Source organism: Physella acuta, unplaced genomic scaffold, assembly GCF_028476545.2.
Source record: "Physella acuta isolate Inbredline_101_S28 unplaced genomic scaffold, ASM2847654v3 ptg000239l, whole genome shotgun sequence".
Classification (NCBI taxonomy): domain Eukaryota; kingdom Metazoa; phylum Mollusca; class Gastropoda; family Physidae; genus Physella; species Physella acuta.
In genome coordinates, this window is record NW_026731758.1 from 552,557 (window position 1) to 571,936 (window position 19,380).

Genomic DNA, 19,380 nt, shown 5'->3' on the forward strand with positions numbered 1-19,380 from the left:
ATGGTTTAACTGATATCTGAATTATGGTTAAACTGATGTTTGGTTTATTGTTAATGCGTTAAACATATAGATTTTTAAATGCGTGGACTGGGGGTTAAATGTATAGATTTTTATATGCGTGGACTTAGGGTTAAACATATAGATTTTTATATGCGTGGACTGGGCTTTAAACATATAAATTTTTATGTGTGGACTGGGGGTTGAACATACAGATTTTTATATGTGTGAACAAGGTTAAGGTTAAACATATAACATTAGATAGATTTTTATATGCGTAGACTTAGGGTTAAACATATAGGTTTGTATATGTGTGGACTGGGGTAAGGTTAAACACATAAGGTTAAACACATACTACTTAGATTTCTATATGTATTTACATATGATGTACAATTTCATTAGATTCATAAGGTGATAGTAAAAACATGGCTTTAAAACTTTCTAGATGGGTTACAGCAACACACACACACACATATGTACACACACACACACACACTCACACTCATGTACACACAACTACACACCTACACACTCACACGCTGGCTAAACCCCAATCAAGATTTTACCCTAATGGACCATCCAACCATCCAACCATCCCAACCATCCAACCACTCAACCACATGTCCATTCACCCATCCAAATCTTCCAATACCCATCAACTCTCAAGTAAATTAAATTTTAAAAAGTTTTTCATATATATATATATAAATAGTATGTAAATATGTCATTGATGTAGATTTTTAAATATAGAATATAATTCTCAATATGATACAACTATTTTCTCATGTAAACACAGATGATTAATTCTCTTCTATCGTGTCTTTAACATTCCCATGATGAAATTTGACTTCATAACATTATAAAATCGGATTGTTAAGTACAGTACTATCAAAAACATGTGCACGGATGGTGAGTTCTGATTCCTACCGCCGTCCGAATGATCAATACTCATCAATCGCTCTATCGATTCCTAAACCAATCACCGTGTAAATACAAATCACTGTATAAATTCATCACAGCGCGATGACCTTGAACTCTGGCCCTGAGTTATTCCCCTCCCCCCTATGGCGTAACCAATGCTTTGACGTAAGATTTAGGGGGGTAGCTCTGGAATTTCAACCATCTTGTATTCTTCCGGCTGCGAGATGCCTTCTGGTGCTGACCGGAACTTTTCCGGCACTGTCTGAAATTGAAATCAACATTGTGTTTGTTTTAGGATAGGCATGTATTGCTAGGAATGTAAAATGTCATTTAGAATACATTAAATGTGTCATCTAGAATACATTAAATGTGTCATCTAGAATACATTAAATGTGTCATCTAGAATACATTAAATGTGTCATCTAGAATACATTAAATATGTCATCTAGAATACATTAAATATGTCATCTAGAATACATTAAATATGTCATCTAGAATACATTCAATATGTCATCTAGAATACATTCAATATGTCATCTAGAATACATTAAATATGTCATCTTGAATACATTAAATGTGTCATCTAGAATACATTAAATGTGTCATCTAGAATACATTAAATGTGTCATCTAGAATACATTAAATGTGGAATACATTCAATATGTCATCTGGAATACATAAAATGTGTCATCTAAAATACATTAAATGTGTCATCTAGAATACATTAAATGTCATTATCTAATATGTAATCTAGTATGTATTTAGCGATCCATTGGACAGAGTACATGTTACACTATCTCAGCGTAAGAAGGAATAGTGTGGTCAGCACTAAGCCCAGCCGCCTTTACTTACTCTATCGCAAATCAGGTACCCATCAGAGCTGGGTGCACTCAGGGAAGTCCTACAGTCTTTAAGTCCGAACCGAAATCCGAACGCTCTACCGTTCGATCACACCTCCCCACAAACATGTCACGCAGCATACATCAAATATGTCATCTTGAATAATTCAAGTCTTTCAAAATGAATGAATTTGTTTGAAGTCGTGGCATTCGTTCCGCGGTTTTAGTCCTGCTGAACGGTGATCCCCTACTCACAACATAACAACACACACACACACCGCTTCCAACTTTCTGCCACTTAGCCAGGTTAAAGATCATCTCACTTCTGCTAATTAGCCAGGTTAAAGATCATCTCACTTCTGCTAATTAGCCAGGTTAAAGATCATCTCACTTCTGCTAATTAGCCAGGTTAAAGATCATCTCACTTCTGCTAATTAGCCAGGTTAAAGATCACCTCACCTGCTAATTAGTCAGATTAAAGATCATCTCACTTCTGCTAATTAGCCAGGTTAAAGATCATCTCACTTCTGCTAATTAGCCAGGTTAAAGATCACCTCACAACCTCAACCACATAGCCACACCCACAAATAACTTGTGCATTGCGCAGGTCAAGTAGAGTTATCGTGTTGAGCAGGTCGAGTCATGTACCTTCAAGACCTGCCCTTCGTCGATCTGAACTGTGATCCAGGTGTAGAGCGGGAAGGTTGCTATGGACGCCACCTTGTAGACAGCTGATGTCAGACCGTCGATATTCTGGCGCTCGTGGCGCTTGCGGAATAACTCGAAGCTGGGGGGAGGGAATAGAGAGATATGAAAACATGGATGGAGGGGGGTGGGGTGTGTGTGATTGAGGGAATTTTGGGATGTGGGTGGGTGGGTGGGGCATAGGGAATGTGGTGTGAGTGGGTGGGGCATAGGGAATGTTGTGGTGTGAGTGGGGCATAGGGAATGTTGGGGTGCGGGTGGGGCATAGGGAATGTTGGGGTGCGGGTGGGGCATAGGGAATGTTGTGGTGTGAGTGGGGCATAGGGAATGTTGTGGTGCGGGTGGGTGGGGCATAGGGAATGTTGTGGTGCGGGTGGGTGGGGCATAGGGAATGTTGTGGTGTGAGTGGGGCATAGGGAATGTTGGGGTGCGGGTGGGTGGGGCATAGGGAATGTTGTGGTGTGGGTGGGTGGGGCATAGGGAATGTTGTGGTGTAGGTTGGTGTGGCGGAGGGAATGTTGGGGTGTGGGTGTGGCGGAGGGAATGTTGGGGTGTGGGTGTGGCGGAGAGAATGTTGTGGTGTGGGTGGGTGGGGCATAGGGAATGTTGGGGTGTGGGTGTGATTGAGGGAATGTTGGGGTGTGGGTGTGTAAGAAAAACGTGTATGGGTAAATCAGAATGGAATATGGATGGCTGTAGCTTTGTGACATAGGCAGGCCAATGCTAGTCCCAAACAAGAGAATGGGAAAAACATAATTTTATAAAAGCGAAGAATGTTAGCGATTCAGCGCTGAAAACAGACAGACAAAATTAAGTGGAAACAAAACCCTCCAACACACAACTAGTAACTTAGTAGGACAGAAGGTCAGAAGTTTAGATGTTTTTTATAAGCTAAGGTACATAATCCATGAAATTATATATATCGTCTAAGTTTTACTTTTACCTCCCTTGATCAGAGTAGATCTGTGTAAGGGGTGTTTACAAATTTGGATATAAATAATTATGTAAATCAACCAACCAAGATGTGTACATCCACCAGCCAAGATGTGTACATCCACCAACCAAGATGTGTACATCAACCAGATGTGTACATCAACCAGATGTGTACATCAACCAGATGTGAACATCAACCAGCCAAGATGTGTACATCAACCAGATGTGTACATCAACCAGATGTGTACATCAACCAGATGTGTACATCAACCAGCCAAGATGTGAACATCAACCAGATGTGTACATCAACCAGATGTGTACATCAACCAGATGTGTACATCAACCAGATGTGTACATCAACCAGCCAAGATGTGTACACCAACCAGCCAAGCTGTGTACATCAACCAAACAAGATGTGTACATCAACTAGCCAAGATGTGTACACCAACCAGCCAAGATGTGTACATCAACCAGCAAGATGTGTACATCAACCAACCAAGATGTGAACATCAACTAACCAAGATGTGTACATCAATCATCCAAGATGTGTACATCAACTAACCAAGATGTGTACATCAACCAGCCAAGATGTGTACATCAACCAGATGTGTACATCAACCAGATGTGTACACCAACCAGCCAAGATGTGTACATCAACCAGCCAAGATGTGTACATCAATCATCCAAGATGTGTACATCAATCATCCAAGATGTGTACATCAATCATCCAAGATGTGTACATCAACTAACCAATTGTGTACATCAACCAGCCAAGATGTATACCAGCCCTTAACTTACCGTTTAGGGTTTTTGGCCCACCCGTTGACCTGGTCGTGTGGCAACATCTGATAGACGCCATACTTGTGGGACTTGTGGTACGGGATCAGCCCTCGGTTCAGGATTCTGTAATAATCGTTAGGGTTAGGGATGATATAGGGTTTCTTTCAGACATTTATCCCAGTGCCGGGAGGAAACAATAACTTTATCACCTGGTTCTTGATGTCAACTGTCCTGATGTCACCTCAGCTGTCCCTCATGTCACATGTCGCTGATGTCATATGTCCCTGATTTCAACTTACCTGTCCCTCATTTTATCTATCCCTGATGTAACCAGTCAATAATGACATATGTCCCTAATGTCACCTGCCCCTGATGTCACCTGCCCCTGATGTCACCTGTCCCTGATGTCACCTGTCCCTGATGTCACCTGTCCCTGATGTCACATGCCCCTGATGTCACCTGCCCCTGATGTCATCTGCCCCTCATGTCATATGTCCCTGATGTCATATGTCCCTGATGTCATATGTCCCTGATGTCACCTGTCCCTGATGTCACCTCTCCCTGATGTCACCTCTCCCTGATGTCACCTGTCTGATGTCACCTGTCCTTGATCTCACCTGTCCCTGATGTCACCTCTCCCTGATGTCACCTCTCCCTGATGTCACCTGTCTGATGTCACCTGTCCTTGATCTCACCTGCCCCTGATGCCACCTGTCCCTGATGTCACCTCTCCCTGATGTCACCTCTCCCTGATGTCACCTGTCTGATGTCACCTGACCTTGATCTCACCTGCCCCTGATGCCACCTGTCCCTGATGTCACCTCTCCCTGATGTCACCTCTCCCTAATGACACCTGCCCCTGATGTCACCTGCCCCTGATGTCACCTGTCCCTGATGTCACCTGTCCCTGATGTCACCTGTCCCTGATGTCACATGCCCCTGATGTCACCTGCCCCTGATGTCATCTGCCCCTGATGTCATATGTCCCTGATGTCATATGTCCCTGATGTCATATGTCCCTGATGTCACCTGTCCCTGATGTCACCTCTCCCTGATGTCACCTCTCCCTGATGTCACCTGTCTGATGTCACCTGTCCTTGATCTCACCTGTCCCTGATGTCACCTCTCCCTGATGTCACCTCTCCCTGATGTCACCTGCCCCTGATGTCACCTGTCCTTGATGTCACCTGTCCCTGATGCCACCTGTCCCTGATGTCACCTGTCCCTAATGTCACCTGCCTCTGATGTCACCTGCCTCTGATGTCACCTGCCCCTGATGTCACCTGTCACTGATGTCACCTGCCCCAGATGTCACCTGACCCTGATGTCACCTGTCCCTGATGTCACCTGTCCATGATGTCACCTGCCCCAGATGTCACCTGCCCGTAATGTCACCTGTCCCTGATGTCACCTGTCCCTGATGTCACCTGTCACTGATGTCACCTGCCCCAGATGTCACCTGTCCCTGATGTCATCTTTTCCATCATGTCACCTGTCCCTGATGTCACCTGTCCCTGATGTCACCTGTCCCTAATGTCACCTGTCACTGATGTCACCTGCCCCAGATGTCACTTGTCCCTGATGTCATCTTTTCCATCATGTCACCTGTCCCTGATGTCACCTGTCCCTGATGTCACCTGTCCCTGAAATCACCTGTCCCTGATGCCACATGTCCCTGATGTCATCTGCCCCTAATGTCATCTGCCCCTGATGTCATCTGCCCCTGATGTCACCTGTCCCTGAAATCACCTGTCCCTGATGCCACATGTCCCTGATGTCAAATGTCCCTGATGTCACCTGCCCCTGATGTCACCTGCCCCTGATGTCACATGTCCCTGATGTCCCCTGCCCCTGATGTCACATGTCCCTGATGCCACCTGTCCCTGATGTCACATGTCCCTGATGTCACCTGTCCCTGATGTCATCTGCCCCTAATGTCATCTGCCCCTGATGTCATCTGCCCCTGATGTCATATGTCCCTGATGTCACATGTCCCTGATGCCACCTGCCCCTGATGTCACATGTCCCTGATGTCACCTGCCCCTGATGTCACCTGTCCCTGATGTCACCTGTCGCTAATGTCACCTGCCCCTGATGTCATCTGTCCCTGATGTCACATGTCGCTAATGTCACATGTCCTAATGTCACCTGCCCCTGATGTCACCTGTCCCTGATGTCACATGTCCCTGATGTCACCTGTCCCTGATTTCACCTGCCCCCAATGTCAACTCACCTGTCCCTTAGGTCATCGTCCTCGGCCCCCCAGCCGAAGTACATGTTGGAAGCGCCGTTGATGGTCTGGAACTGTTGGCGAGTGAAACTGACCACGCCCCCAAACAGACCAGAATAGAGCGTGCTGGAAACAAATGGAGGAGCTAATTAACTAATCAGCTAATTAACTAGATATTCATTTCACAGTGTAACTGTTCTCTATGGTGATAGAAATAAAATTAAAATGTATAACTGTAATAGTAAGTATGCTGGTTGCTCTAGACTCTAGACTCTTTTCTAATGAACAATACTTTTTTGTTTATTTTAGCAATAGAAACTTTAGAGCACTCTAGTGAATTTTTTTTGTTCCACTTGCCTAGTACTAAGGGGAAATCACTCGCATTATTAATGTCACCAGCTGTTAATTCTTGTTTAAGCAAGTGGTCAAACCTGTTTTAACTACAAAATTACTTTAACCTTACTTAGAACTTAGAGAAGTTAAACATTACCAACGAGTGCTTAAACCTAACCACGCTTTGTTAAATATAACCCAGAGAAGTTAAACCTAACCAACGAGTAGTTAAACCTGACTCATGAGCAGTTAAACCTAACCAAAGAACAGTTAAACCTAACCAACGAGCAGTTAAACCTAACCAACGGTTAGTTAAACCTAACCACGAGTAGTTTAACCCGACTCACGAGTAGTTAAACCTAACCAAAGAACAGTTAAACCTAACCAACGAGCAGTTAAACCCGACTCACGAGTAGTTAAACTTGCTAACCGCCGTGGAGAGGTGTAGCGGCGAGGTCTTGTTGCACCTGTACAGGTTCCTGTCGTCCAGGGGGATCATGTCGACGTCATGCAGGATGAAACAGCCGTAGGTGTCCAGCTTGAGCGCCTCCAGGTAGCCGGCGTTAAAGAGCAGGCCTTTGTTGTAGGTGGTGCCGCGACACTGAAGGGGTTAAAGGTGGTTAGGGTTACAGTGGTTAGAGGGTTAAGGGCGTTAAAGAGCAGGCCTTTGTTGTAGGTGGTGCCGCGACACTGAAGGGGTTAAAGGTGGTTAGAATGGTGGTTAGGGGGTTAATGAGATGTCGGGAGTTAATGAGATGTAAAGGTTAGTCGATAAGTCACATGGAAAGATCGATAAGTTCAATGAATCATAAAACTAGGTGAGTTAAACAAATCACGTTAGAGGTTTAGTGAGATATTATGTTCATAACTATAAAAGACTTCCTTTAGTCTGAATGGATGCCAGAAAAATACGAGACAGAAAGTGCGCAAAGGAATTAGTTATAGTCAATACCAACGAATGACCACTTGTACATTGTAGCATAAATAAAACATTTTTCTATGAAATATGACAAAGTAAAAGTATTAAATTTTGTATCAATTTTCGCATTTTTTTTTTAATTTTTTGTATGTGCGATTTTCTGGGAATCGTCTAAATAACGTTCTTATCAGGAGGACTTCACTGGGTATATAGGACGTCACACTGGACGTCACTGAGTCTATAGGACGTCATTGATTCTGTAGGACGTCACTGTCTATAGGAAGTCACTGAGTCTGTAGGACGTCACTGAGAATGCCCTGAAGTCTATAGAACGTCGTCCTTACAACAACACTGAATGTGTACTACGCCAATTTGTAAGACATCGTTACGTCTATATGACGTCACTTGCTCCCCCCCCCCCCCCCACTAACCTGCTCCACGACGAAGATGGTGAAGTCGATGTTCTGCCGGATGAGCATGGCGATGAGCACGAGCATGAGGGTGTGCAGGTTGCCCCAGCGGTCGCGGTACGGGATGATGATGGCCGTCTTCTCCACAGCCTCGCAGTCTTTCGGGACGTAATGGCCGCCGTCCCGCAGCATCGGAAACAAGGCGATCAGTTCCGAGGGTCGGAGGCTCTTTAGTTCCGGGATAAACCTGCCGACTGGGAGGGATACAGGTATCAAGATACGTTTGGTATCAATGCTACAACTGATATCATAAGTAGGCTACATTATTTTTTTTTTTAACAAAGTAGGCTATAATTATTTTTTAAAGAGATGATTTTCCTAACAGCATTTTAAAACCAACTAAAAAATTATGTCATACAATTTCCAACAGCCAAAGCTAATTTTTGTTTTGAAAAATATAAGCTACACTACATTTAGTTTAAGTCGCAAGTAAAGCACACTTAGCTAGAATTTAAGCTCAACTACATCTAATCAATGTGAACGGTAAACTAAAATAGATGACAAAAAGTCTTAATCTACATTTAGCTTCTTCTTTGTTCTTAATTTTTAGTGTTGGAAGGGTTTGAACTCGAGGCTTTTTCGAATTTATCAACCATGAGCTTTTTTTGCCGACTCGACCACGCCTCCATCACAATTAAGGATACGCGTCAACTGGTTATGCGCCATTGAGGCCATTGACTCCGATTTCAGCCTGCTTTTCTTTTTTGGATTTGCTTCTATAGCCTTTATCCAACCAAGAACAAACAACTTCTGTTGTTTGGTTTTGGAGTTGCCTCTCCTAGAAGAGTGGCTGTCCCTATCTAACAAGCCTCATCTGCCTGAGGGTTCGAACTCGAGAATTTTCGGTTTAGCAACCATGAGCTTTAACAACTCGACCACGCCGACCCTACATTTAGCTTGATAATCCACATTTAGGTTGTCTTAAATAATCCTTATTTAGCGTGTCTTAAATAATCTACATTTAGCTTGTATTATATAATCTACATGTAGCTTGTCTTAACTAATCCACATTTAACTTGTTTTAAATAATCTACATTTAGCTTGAATGCATTAAATACTCCACGTTTAGCTTGCATAAAAAATCTACATTTAACTTGTCTTTAGGAATTCACATTGAACTTGTCTTAACTACTCCACATTGAACTTGTCTTAACTACTCCACATTGAACTTGTGTTAACTACTCCATATTTCGAGACATTAAAAGCCCTATAAAAACCCACTTAGCGGCATCGCCTCCACGTTACACCTCCTCCTCTTGACCACGTCAGCAACCGACTTCTCCTTCAAGAAGGTCCGGTACTCCCTGAGTGAGATTCGATCCCTAGTCTGTAGGTTTTCGTTCAGACAAAGGTCCGCCTCACCCGGGGTCACTGGCCGGAAGGAGACGGTGACCCTCAGGACGCCGGTCCGGGGGTCGTGACGCAGGAGGTCTTTGAGCACCAGCTCCAGGTCAGACCTCGGCACCACCTCGGGGAAGATCCTCCCAGTGGCCAGCAGCACCAGTGCCAGACATGCCAGGAAGGCGATCAGCCAGGACGCGCCGGGCCGGAACCGGCAGGTCCTGAGGGTGACGCAGTTGGTGACGTATTTCAGGGCGACAGGCAATGACGTCATACATCTCCAACCTGATCAGAAATGAATGAAAAGCATCAGTTGTCAGACACGTAAAGAACATCCACTTGTATATGCTGTGTTCTTGCTCCATCTCCACTCCCATCCGCCCGTCCACCCTCACATACACACAGCCATCCCCCCCACAGCAAAACCTATTCCACCCCCGTACATACAGCCATATTCGTCCACCTATATATATATATATATATATATATATATATATATATATATATATATATATATATATATATATATATATATATATATTTATATTTATATTTATATATATATATATATATATATATATATATATATATATATATATATATATATATATATATATATATATATATATATATACGTGTGTGCGTTTATATAGGTCGCTTTTGAGTAGAACAAGACAGATACAAATTCCCATTATAGGAAATCGTGAGCCAGACATTTTCCAAAAATGGACACTTGCCCGAATGCGACTACTGCCCGAATGGACACTTGCCCGAATGGGATAAATGCCCGAAAGCCACTTGCCCTATTTTACAAAAAAAAGAGGAAAAAAAAGAAATGCCCCCCCCCCCCGACCCCCGCTTTAAGACTTTGCTTCTAGTTGGGTGACTGATGCCTCGTTACTTGACACACCAGACATTTAACCAGGCCTGAAACATGGTGAGGTTTAGAATCCAGTCTGTGGTTAATGTAACTCTAAGACCTAACTAAACACTAAACATCTACCGAGGAATTTTAGTAATATGAACCGTTACCGATTATACCTTATGTTATACTAAGAAGTACGGCTAACCGACTAGAGGCGACGTGCTAACTATAGAGAGACGTACCGTTGTGGAGTAGCCCTAAGATGACCACTAGAGGGCGATGACAGCGAAGGCCGAATTTCATTGTGCCAACCCAGATAGAGCTAGGCTTTGTTGACACACACGGGCGGCCATTAGTCTGTGACGTCACCGGAAGGAAATGGAGATGGTGGAAAATAAAAAGGATTTGAGTTGGTATTTTTTTAAATTTCATTCATTAAATACTGCTGTTTATGTTAGTTTTTTTTTTTTTTAATGAATATAATGAAATATCGTTCTATTTGTTGTAGTCTTTGTTTTGTTAATTAATTTAATAAACCAAACGAAAAGTTATTGTTAAAAGCAGCAAATTTAATTTATATTCACTTTTGTCAAGTTTTTTTTTTTTGTTTACATTAATATCCATTCCCCCAAGGGGATTCGATCAAAGAATACAAAGGTTCCACATTGTGAATTTAGTTTTTGACATCTTATATTCAAGACTAGAGTCTAGCTTATTCTCAATGAAACAGCTTCATATGCCGAGCTCATAGCAACAGGTGAACTCTACTTTACCTGCCCCACCGACCGGCATGCTCGAAAGAATACTTTCTAATACAAATTTTTGCTGTGATATTTTTTATGGGAAGGTGTGGTCGAGTGATAGCGAACTCGTCTTCTAGCCCGAAGGTCACGAGATCGGATCTCTGAAGGACGGCCCTAAGTAAAGGCGACTGGGCATAGTGCTGACCACACTATACCTTTACTTGCCGAGATCAAGAAACACATGAACTCTACTTCATCTGCTACAAAAAGTTAAATTATCAACCCTGTACTTACCACTTCAAAAAAGCTTCAAGAGATCAATCAAATCAACAACTACATCACATATAGCAAACAAATGCATAAATTCTATTCTTTAAAGATGAAACTAAAAACACTACACACATCCACAAATTATCATCTTACACGTGTTAATTATCTATCACGTGTCTAAATCTCATTAACCGACGCACGTGTCTAAATCTCATTAACCGACACACGTGTAAAAATCTCACTAACCGATACACGTGTAAAAATTTCATTAACCGACACACGTGTCAACATCATTGTACCCGACACGTGTCAAAAATTCAAAAAAGAAAAAAACCACATTGTGTGTAATCCCACCTTGACCAACAAAAACGTCACTTTAATCAATGAAACAAGACGTCACTGGACCCCCATAACTTACCACAACAACACAGAACTACATACCACAACAACACAGAACTACATACCACAACAACACAGAACTACATACCACAACAACACAGAACTACATACCACAACAACACAGAACTACATACCACAACAACACAGAACTACATACCACAACAACACAGAACTACATACCACAACAACACAGAACTACATACCACAACAACACAGAACTACATACCACAACAACACAGAACTACATACCACAACAACACAGCACTACATACCACAACAACACAGAACTACATACCACAACAACACAGAACTACATACCACAACAACACAGAACTACATACCACAACAACACAGAACTACATACCACAACAACACAGAACTACATACCACAACAACACAGAACTACATACCACAACAACACAGAACTACATACCACAACAACACAGAACTACATACCACAACAACACAGAACTACATACCACAACAACACAGAACTACATACCACAACAACACAGAACTACATACCACAACAACACAGAACTGCATACCACAACAACACAGAATTACATACCACAACAACACAGAACTACATACCACAACAACACAGAACTACATACCACAACAACACAGAACTACATACCACAACAACACAGAACTACATACCACAACAACACAGAAATACATACCACAACAACACCGAACTACATACCACAACAACAACACAGAACTACATACCACAACAACACCGAACTACATACCACAACAACAACACAGAACTACATACCACAACAACACAGAACTACATACCACAACAACAACACAGAACTACATACCACAACAACACCGAACTACATACCACAACAACAACACAGAACTACATACCACAACAACACAGAACTACATACCACAACAACACAGAACTACATACCACAACAACACAGAACTACATACCACAACAACACAGAACTACATACCACAACAACACAGAACTACATACCACAACAACACAGAACTACATACCACAACAACACAGAACTACATACCACAACAACACAGAACTACATACCACAACAACACAGAACTACATACCACAACAACACAGAACTACATACCACAACAACACAGAACTATATACCACAACAACACAGAACTACATACCACAACAACACAGAACTGCATACCACAACAACACAGAACTACATACCACAACAACACAGAACTACATACCACAACAACACAGAACTACATGCCACAACAACACAGAACTACATACCACAACAACACAGAACTGCATACCACAACAACACAGAACTACATACCACAACAACACAGAACTACATACCACAACAACACAGAACTACATACCACAACAACACAGAACTACATACCACAACAACACAGAACTACATACCACAACAACACAGAACTACATACTACAACAACACAGAACTGCATACCACAACAACACAGAACTACATACCACAACAACACAGAACTACATACCACAACAACACAGAACTACATACCACAACAACACAGAACTACATACCACAACAACACAGAACTACATACCACAACAACACAGAACTACATACCACAACAACACAGAACTACATACCACAACAACACAGAACTACATACCACAACAACACAGAACTGCATACCACAACAACACAGAACTACATACCACAACAACACAGAACTACATACCACAACAACACAGAACTACATACCACAACAACACAGAACTACATACCACAACAACACAGAACTACATACCACAACAACACAGAACTACATACCACAACAACACAGAACTACATACCACAACAACACAGAACTACATACCACAACAACACAGAACTGCATACCACAACAACACAGAACTACATACCACAACAACACAGAACTACATACCACAACAACACAGAACTACATACCACAACAACACAGAACTACATACCACAACAACACATAACTACATACCACAACAACACAGAACTACATACCACAACAACACAGAACTACATACCACAACAACACAGAACTACAGACCACAACAACACAGAACTACATACCACAACAACACAGAACTTCATACCACAACAACACAGAACTACATACCACAACAACACCGAACTACATACCACAACAACACAGAACTACATACCACAACAACACAGAAATACATACCACAACAACACAGAACTACATACCACAACAACACAGAACTACATACCACAACAACACAGAACTACATACCACAACAACACAGAACTACATACCACAACAACACAGAACTATATACCACAACAACACAGAACTACATACCACAACAACACAGAACTACATACCAAACTACACAACACCCTTTCGGTCCCAACAATGTGTTTTTTTAAACCAACTGTAACGGTGGATATTAAATTATGGATACATTCCTGATCTTCTCCACCGTGTGCCCAATTGTTCTCGGCATACAATCAATACAAGGGAGGCTACTGCAAATAAGTTTCGAACTTTTCTTCCAAGTGTGTGGATTGACTTCCCTTTTATTTACCTCTGTCGGTTTGAAAATGGGTGACGTCAGGTTTGTTTACAGTAGAGAAACACAGCAGGTTAAGTTAGACTAGACTAGACTAGACTAGACTAGACTAGACTAGACTAGACTAGACTAGACTAGACTAGACTAGACTAGACTAGACTAGACTAGACTAGACTAGACTAGACTAGACTAGACTAGACTAGACTAGACTAGATTAGACTACATCAACTCACTGAGGGCCTATAAGACATGGAGGCAGTATACAATAAGGCTAATTAATATATCAGGCGGGGAAATTTTAATTAGCTGTAGTATCTGGCGGAGCTAATAATAGCCTGGTTAATTACTTATTAGGTGGTTTCGCTGAGTAAGTCTTGGACAATGTACACGCTAGGGACTGAGTGTTTATTACGTAATACAAAGAGAGTAGTGATATATATATATATATATATATATATATATATATATATATATATATATATATATATATATATATATATATATATATATATATATATGTGTGTAATATATATATATATATATATATATATATATATATATATATATATATATATATATATATATATATATATATATATAAACAGTCTTAGGACTATCTTTATACAATCAAAACAAAAAAAGCCCAGTATAAAAGCATTAATATTAATACAGAAACCGCCATGAAGACCAGGGGGGGTGACTATACATGTCCATACTGATGTAATAAGGCGTGCACATATACAGAACCCCTGAAGCGTAGACATAAAAACACAGGGATATATGTTCAATAACATACACGTAATCAGTCGGAAATAAACCTATTCTGTTGGTAATAAATTTATCTGGATTATACTAAACCTAACCTGTTGATAAAAAACCTAACGGTACTAAACCTAACCTGACGTTAAGCCAGTGAAGCGATTAGTGAAATATGTGCTGGTGGTTTGACGTGGTTCACCGCTGGTGCACCTCTGGTGATATGACGTCCTAAATGGTGCACATATGATGATGTGACGTCCTGAATCATGAATGGTGCACCTGTGGTTTGACGACCTAAATCATGAATGGTGCACCTCTGGTGATGTGACGTCATGAATGGTGCAACTGTGGTGTGACGTCCTAAATCATGAATGGTGCACCTTTGGTGATGTGACGTCATAAATGTTGCAACTTTTTTGGGACGTCCTTAATCATGAATAGTGCACCTGTGGTTTGACGACCTAAATCATGAATGGTGCACCTCTGGTGATGTGACGTCATGAATGGTGCAACTGTGATGATGTGACGTCCTAAATCATGAATGGTGCACCTGTGGTGATGTGACGTCATGAATGGTGCAACTGTGGTTTGACGTCCTAAATCATGAATGGTGCAACTGTGGTGTGACGTCCTTAATCATGAATGGTGCACCTGTGGTGATGTGACGTCATGAATGGTGCAACTGTGGTTTGACGTCCTAAATCATGAATGGTGCACCTGTGGTGATGTGACGTCATGAATGGTGCAACTGTGGTTTGACGTCCTAAATCATGAATGGTGCAACTGTGGTGATGTGACGTCATGAATGGTGCAACTGTGGTTTGACGTCCTAAATCATGAATGGTGCACCTGTGGTGATGTGACGTCATGAATGGTGCAACTGTGGTGTGACGTCCTAAATCATGAATGGTGCACCTGTGGTGATGTGACGTCATGAATGGTGCAACTGTGGTTTGACGTCCTAAATCATGAATGGTGCAACTGTGGTAATATGAGGTCATGAATGGTGCACCTGTGGTGATGTGACGTCATGAATGGTGCACCTGTGGTAATATGAGGTCATGAATGGTGCACCTGTGGTGATGTGACGTCATGAATGGTGCAACTGTGGTAATATGAGATCATGAATGGTGCACCTGTGGTGATGTGACGTCCTAAATTGTAAAGCAGTGCACATAGGCCTACACACACGTGACCCTCTGATTTTTTGTAAACTGAACTAGAACGACACGTGCGGGCATAAACTGTAGCTCGCGAATTGAGATTATGTTGACAGCGTCCTCGCTATTTATAACTTAATAACCGCCGGTTTTAGCTAAGATCTCAAATAACACTCGCTTTAACCGCATACGACAATAACACACACTGCCTCACAAAACCTTAACGGCACAATTTCAATTCTCACCACTCTTTACCTAGTTTTTCTTGTTAGATACTTTTTTGAACTAAAATCGATCTAAACTTGCCTTAAACTCGCCTTACACTTGACTTAACCTTGTCCTAAACAATGATCCTAAAAACACAATGTGTAACCCACTGTGAATAAACGACACGAATAAAATTATAATTATTATTACATCTATTATAATTAAAATAATATGTTTACCTGACGACTTTCCAATCCCTTGAAATATGTTCATTATCTTTGTAATTTTTCACAAAAGTGTACAGCAGACACTCTGTGTTCTTTGAACTGTGTTTTTGTTTGTAAACCGTTGTTATTTTTTCCTGATGAAACGGAGAATGTGTTATAGTCTCCGTGCCCCCTATAGTAAGGATCATAAAAGTTTTATTTCACACAATAATACAACATGGGACAGAAAAACCGTGGCAATAAATTATTCCCCTTCTTACCACCACCCCCCCCACCCCCTGAATAAATTACAATGGGTTATTTAGAGCAAGACAAGCGTTACAGCGCCCTTATAGTCTAAGCCAGGGGTTCCCAACCTTTTTTTTTACTCTAGAGCACATTCTAAAATATCGGTAGGGTGGCGGGCACCACCTTTTTCAAATCGACAAACTCCTTCCATAACTTGTCATTTTCCCATAATTTATTTTTTTTATTTTCTTATAGTCATAATGTATTAATAAATAATAAACAAAAATGTTTCAAAATAATAAAATTATTTGGCTTTTTTTTCAAATTGCATACACACAGAGAAATGTATTTACAAAACGTAAATAGTGCAGTCTGGCTCGCCGCTAGACAAGTTGGGACAAGTATCGAACATATTTAATAAACCTAGGCAGTCAAAAAAAAATTAAAATTGTAACAAATGAATAAAAATAAATCATATTTTAAAGTAATGTTCATGAAAAAAATTCTGTCTCTGTCGAATAGTGAGAGGCGGGCTCATATGAATTGTTCAGATGGCGCCATGGCGCCCGCGGGCACAGGGTTGGGAACCCCTAGTCTAAGCACTGCACGTAATATAAAACTTGAGACCCGGCCTACCCTTGACAAGGTACACAGCATGAAGAACCCAACTAATCAAGTAAACAAAATATGTCTCAGTCTAATGGTTATAGATTGAGGGAAGAGGGGGGAAGGGGGGGGGGTAATAATGTAAGCATTTTTAATTAGTTTTTTTTTTTATATATAGGGGTATTAGAATTCATCGTCTCTTGACGTTGTAAACAACATTCAAATTGGGCTTGATTATATACGGCTGAATAGAATAAGAAGATTTTTATACCGAACTTTGTATAGACGCCACTACAAAAACGGCTGATAGCGCTTGAAAAAATAATTTCAAATAATGGCGCTTGTGCTGTTATGGATCAACTAAACATGTCACCAGTAGTTCATGGGATCAACACGTGTCACTACTAGTTCATGGGATCAACACAACATGACATGTCACTACTAGTTCATGGGATCAATAAAACATGCCACCACTAGTTCATGGGATCAACACATGTCACCACTAGTTCATGGGATCAATAAAACATGCCACCACTAGTTCATGGGATCAATAAAACATGCCACCACTAGTTCATGGGATCAATAAAACATGCCACCACTAGTTCATGGGATCAATAAAACATGCCACCACTAGTTCATGGGATCAATAAAACATGCCACCACTAGTTCATGGGATCAATAAAACATGCCACCACTAGTTCATGGGATCAATAAAACATGCCACCACTAGTTCATTGAATCAACAGAACAATGATTTTTTCGAATACTACACAAACACACACACACACACACATACCTACATACATGTACATATGCACATACGAACACATATACACAGTGGTACACTCACATTATACACACACTGATATACATACATACACAAACATACAAACATAATTTATAAACAGATGAATAGTAAAAGGCTGTTGTACTACTTTTAGCATGAAGTTGCATGACCTAAAAAATTCTTCCAACAAACTTAATTCAATTGTTTGTTCTCTAAATCTCGTTGAAACCTCAAATAAAGTAGAAAAGAAATCAATCAGAATTCAAAATTCAAGAATATTTTACCAAAAATATATTGATTTATACGAAATGGTCATTAATGCTAAAGTAAAAAAAAAACCTTTCGGACATGAGGGTGATAATTCAACAAAATCTATTCTAACCACTTTTAACTTTAGAACGTCGTACTTAAGTACTAGCAGTCGTTTGCTTAATTTTCACCTTGTGACGTCATCATCATTAAGCCGTGATACCCCGTTTCTGCTTTATAAAAAAGTGTGACTCCTAGCTTCTTCAGCCATGCAAACACACACACATACACACGCATACATACACACACAAAAACACACATACATACACACACACAACCCACAAGAAAAATTAAAACAAAATCTGGCCATTTGAAACAATAAAATTGATAGAACAAAACGTGTTCAACTTACAAAGAATCCTGGCTAACAATAGAATTCATAGAACAAAACGTGTACAACTTATAAAGAATCCTGGCTAATCACAAACTCGAGAATCGTGGATAATACCTGAGCACATGTAAGGCCTCTAAAAGACAAGGCTGAATCTTAAATACTTCAGTACAGTACCGGAAGCCGTGATGTAATCAACCTTGACCTTCATGGTTAGTCGACTGTTAAGTTCAGACACCTGAGATTCCTATCGTTAGGCTTACATCTAGACTAGAGTGCCGGTGTTGAATCTAGTGGTGGGGCTGTGGGTTAGGGGCGTAGGTTATCGTTAGGCTTACATCTAGACTACAGTGCCTGTGTTGAATCTAGTGACGGGGGTTAGGGGCGTAGGTTATCGTTAGGCTTAAATAAACCACTTACTGGTGTCTAACGAACTGGTTAGTTGCGAGTTTAGGGCAGAGTTTCTTCCAGGCATCTCT

At 41.1% G+C, this 19,380-nt stretch overlaps 1 protein-coding gene across 1 annotated transcript; it reads right to left on the minus strand.

Annotated features, from left to right (window-relative positions):
* Nucleotides 1-481: 481 nt before the first annotated feature.
* Nucleotides 482-16,830, minus strand: LOC131938247 (beta-N-acetyl-D-glucosaminide beta-1,4-N-acetylglucosaminyl-transferase). The gene is made up of 9 exons (XM_059296177.1): nucleotides 16,653-16,830; nucleotides 10,576-10,690; nucleotides 9,349-9,753; nucleotides 8,089-8,321; nucleotides 7,149-7,339; nucleotides 6,409-6,531; nucleotides 4,194-4,298; nucleotides 2,406-2,544; nucleotides 482-1,180 (listed from the first exon to the last, which is right to left on the minus strand). Exons 2-9 carry the CDS (start codon nucleotides 10,634-10,636, stop codon nucleotides 1,091-1,093), a joined length of 1,347 nt encoding a protein of 448 aa, XP_059152160.1. The 5' UTR covers nucleotides 10,637-10,690; nucleotides 16,653-16,830; the 3' UTR covers nucleotides 482-1,090.
* Between the last annotated feature and the right edge of the window lie 2,550 nt (nucleotides 16,831-19,380).

Coding starts and splice junctions, on each gene's coding strand:
- LOC131938247 (XM_059296177.1), bottom strand. CDS start 10,636: ATGAAATTCGGCCTTCGCTGTCATCGCCCTCTAGTGGTCATCTTAGGG. Junction 7,340..8,088: donor CCATCTTCGTCGTGGAGCAG/GTTAGTGGGGGG, acceptor TAACCCCTTCAG/TGTCGCGGCACCACCTACAA. Junction 6,532..7,148: donor GTTAGCAAGTTTAACTACTC/GTGAGTCGGGTT, acceptor ATTTGTTTCCAG/CACGCTCTATTCTGGTCTGT.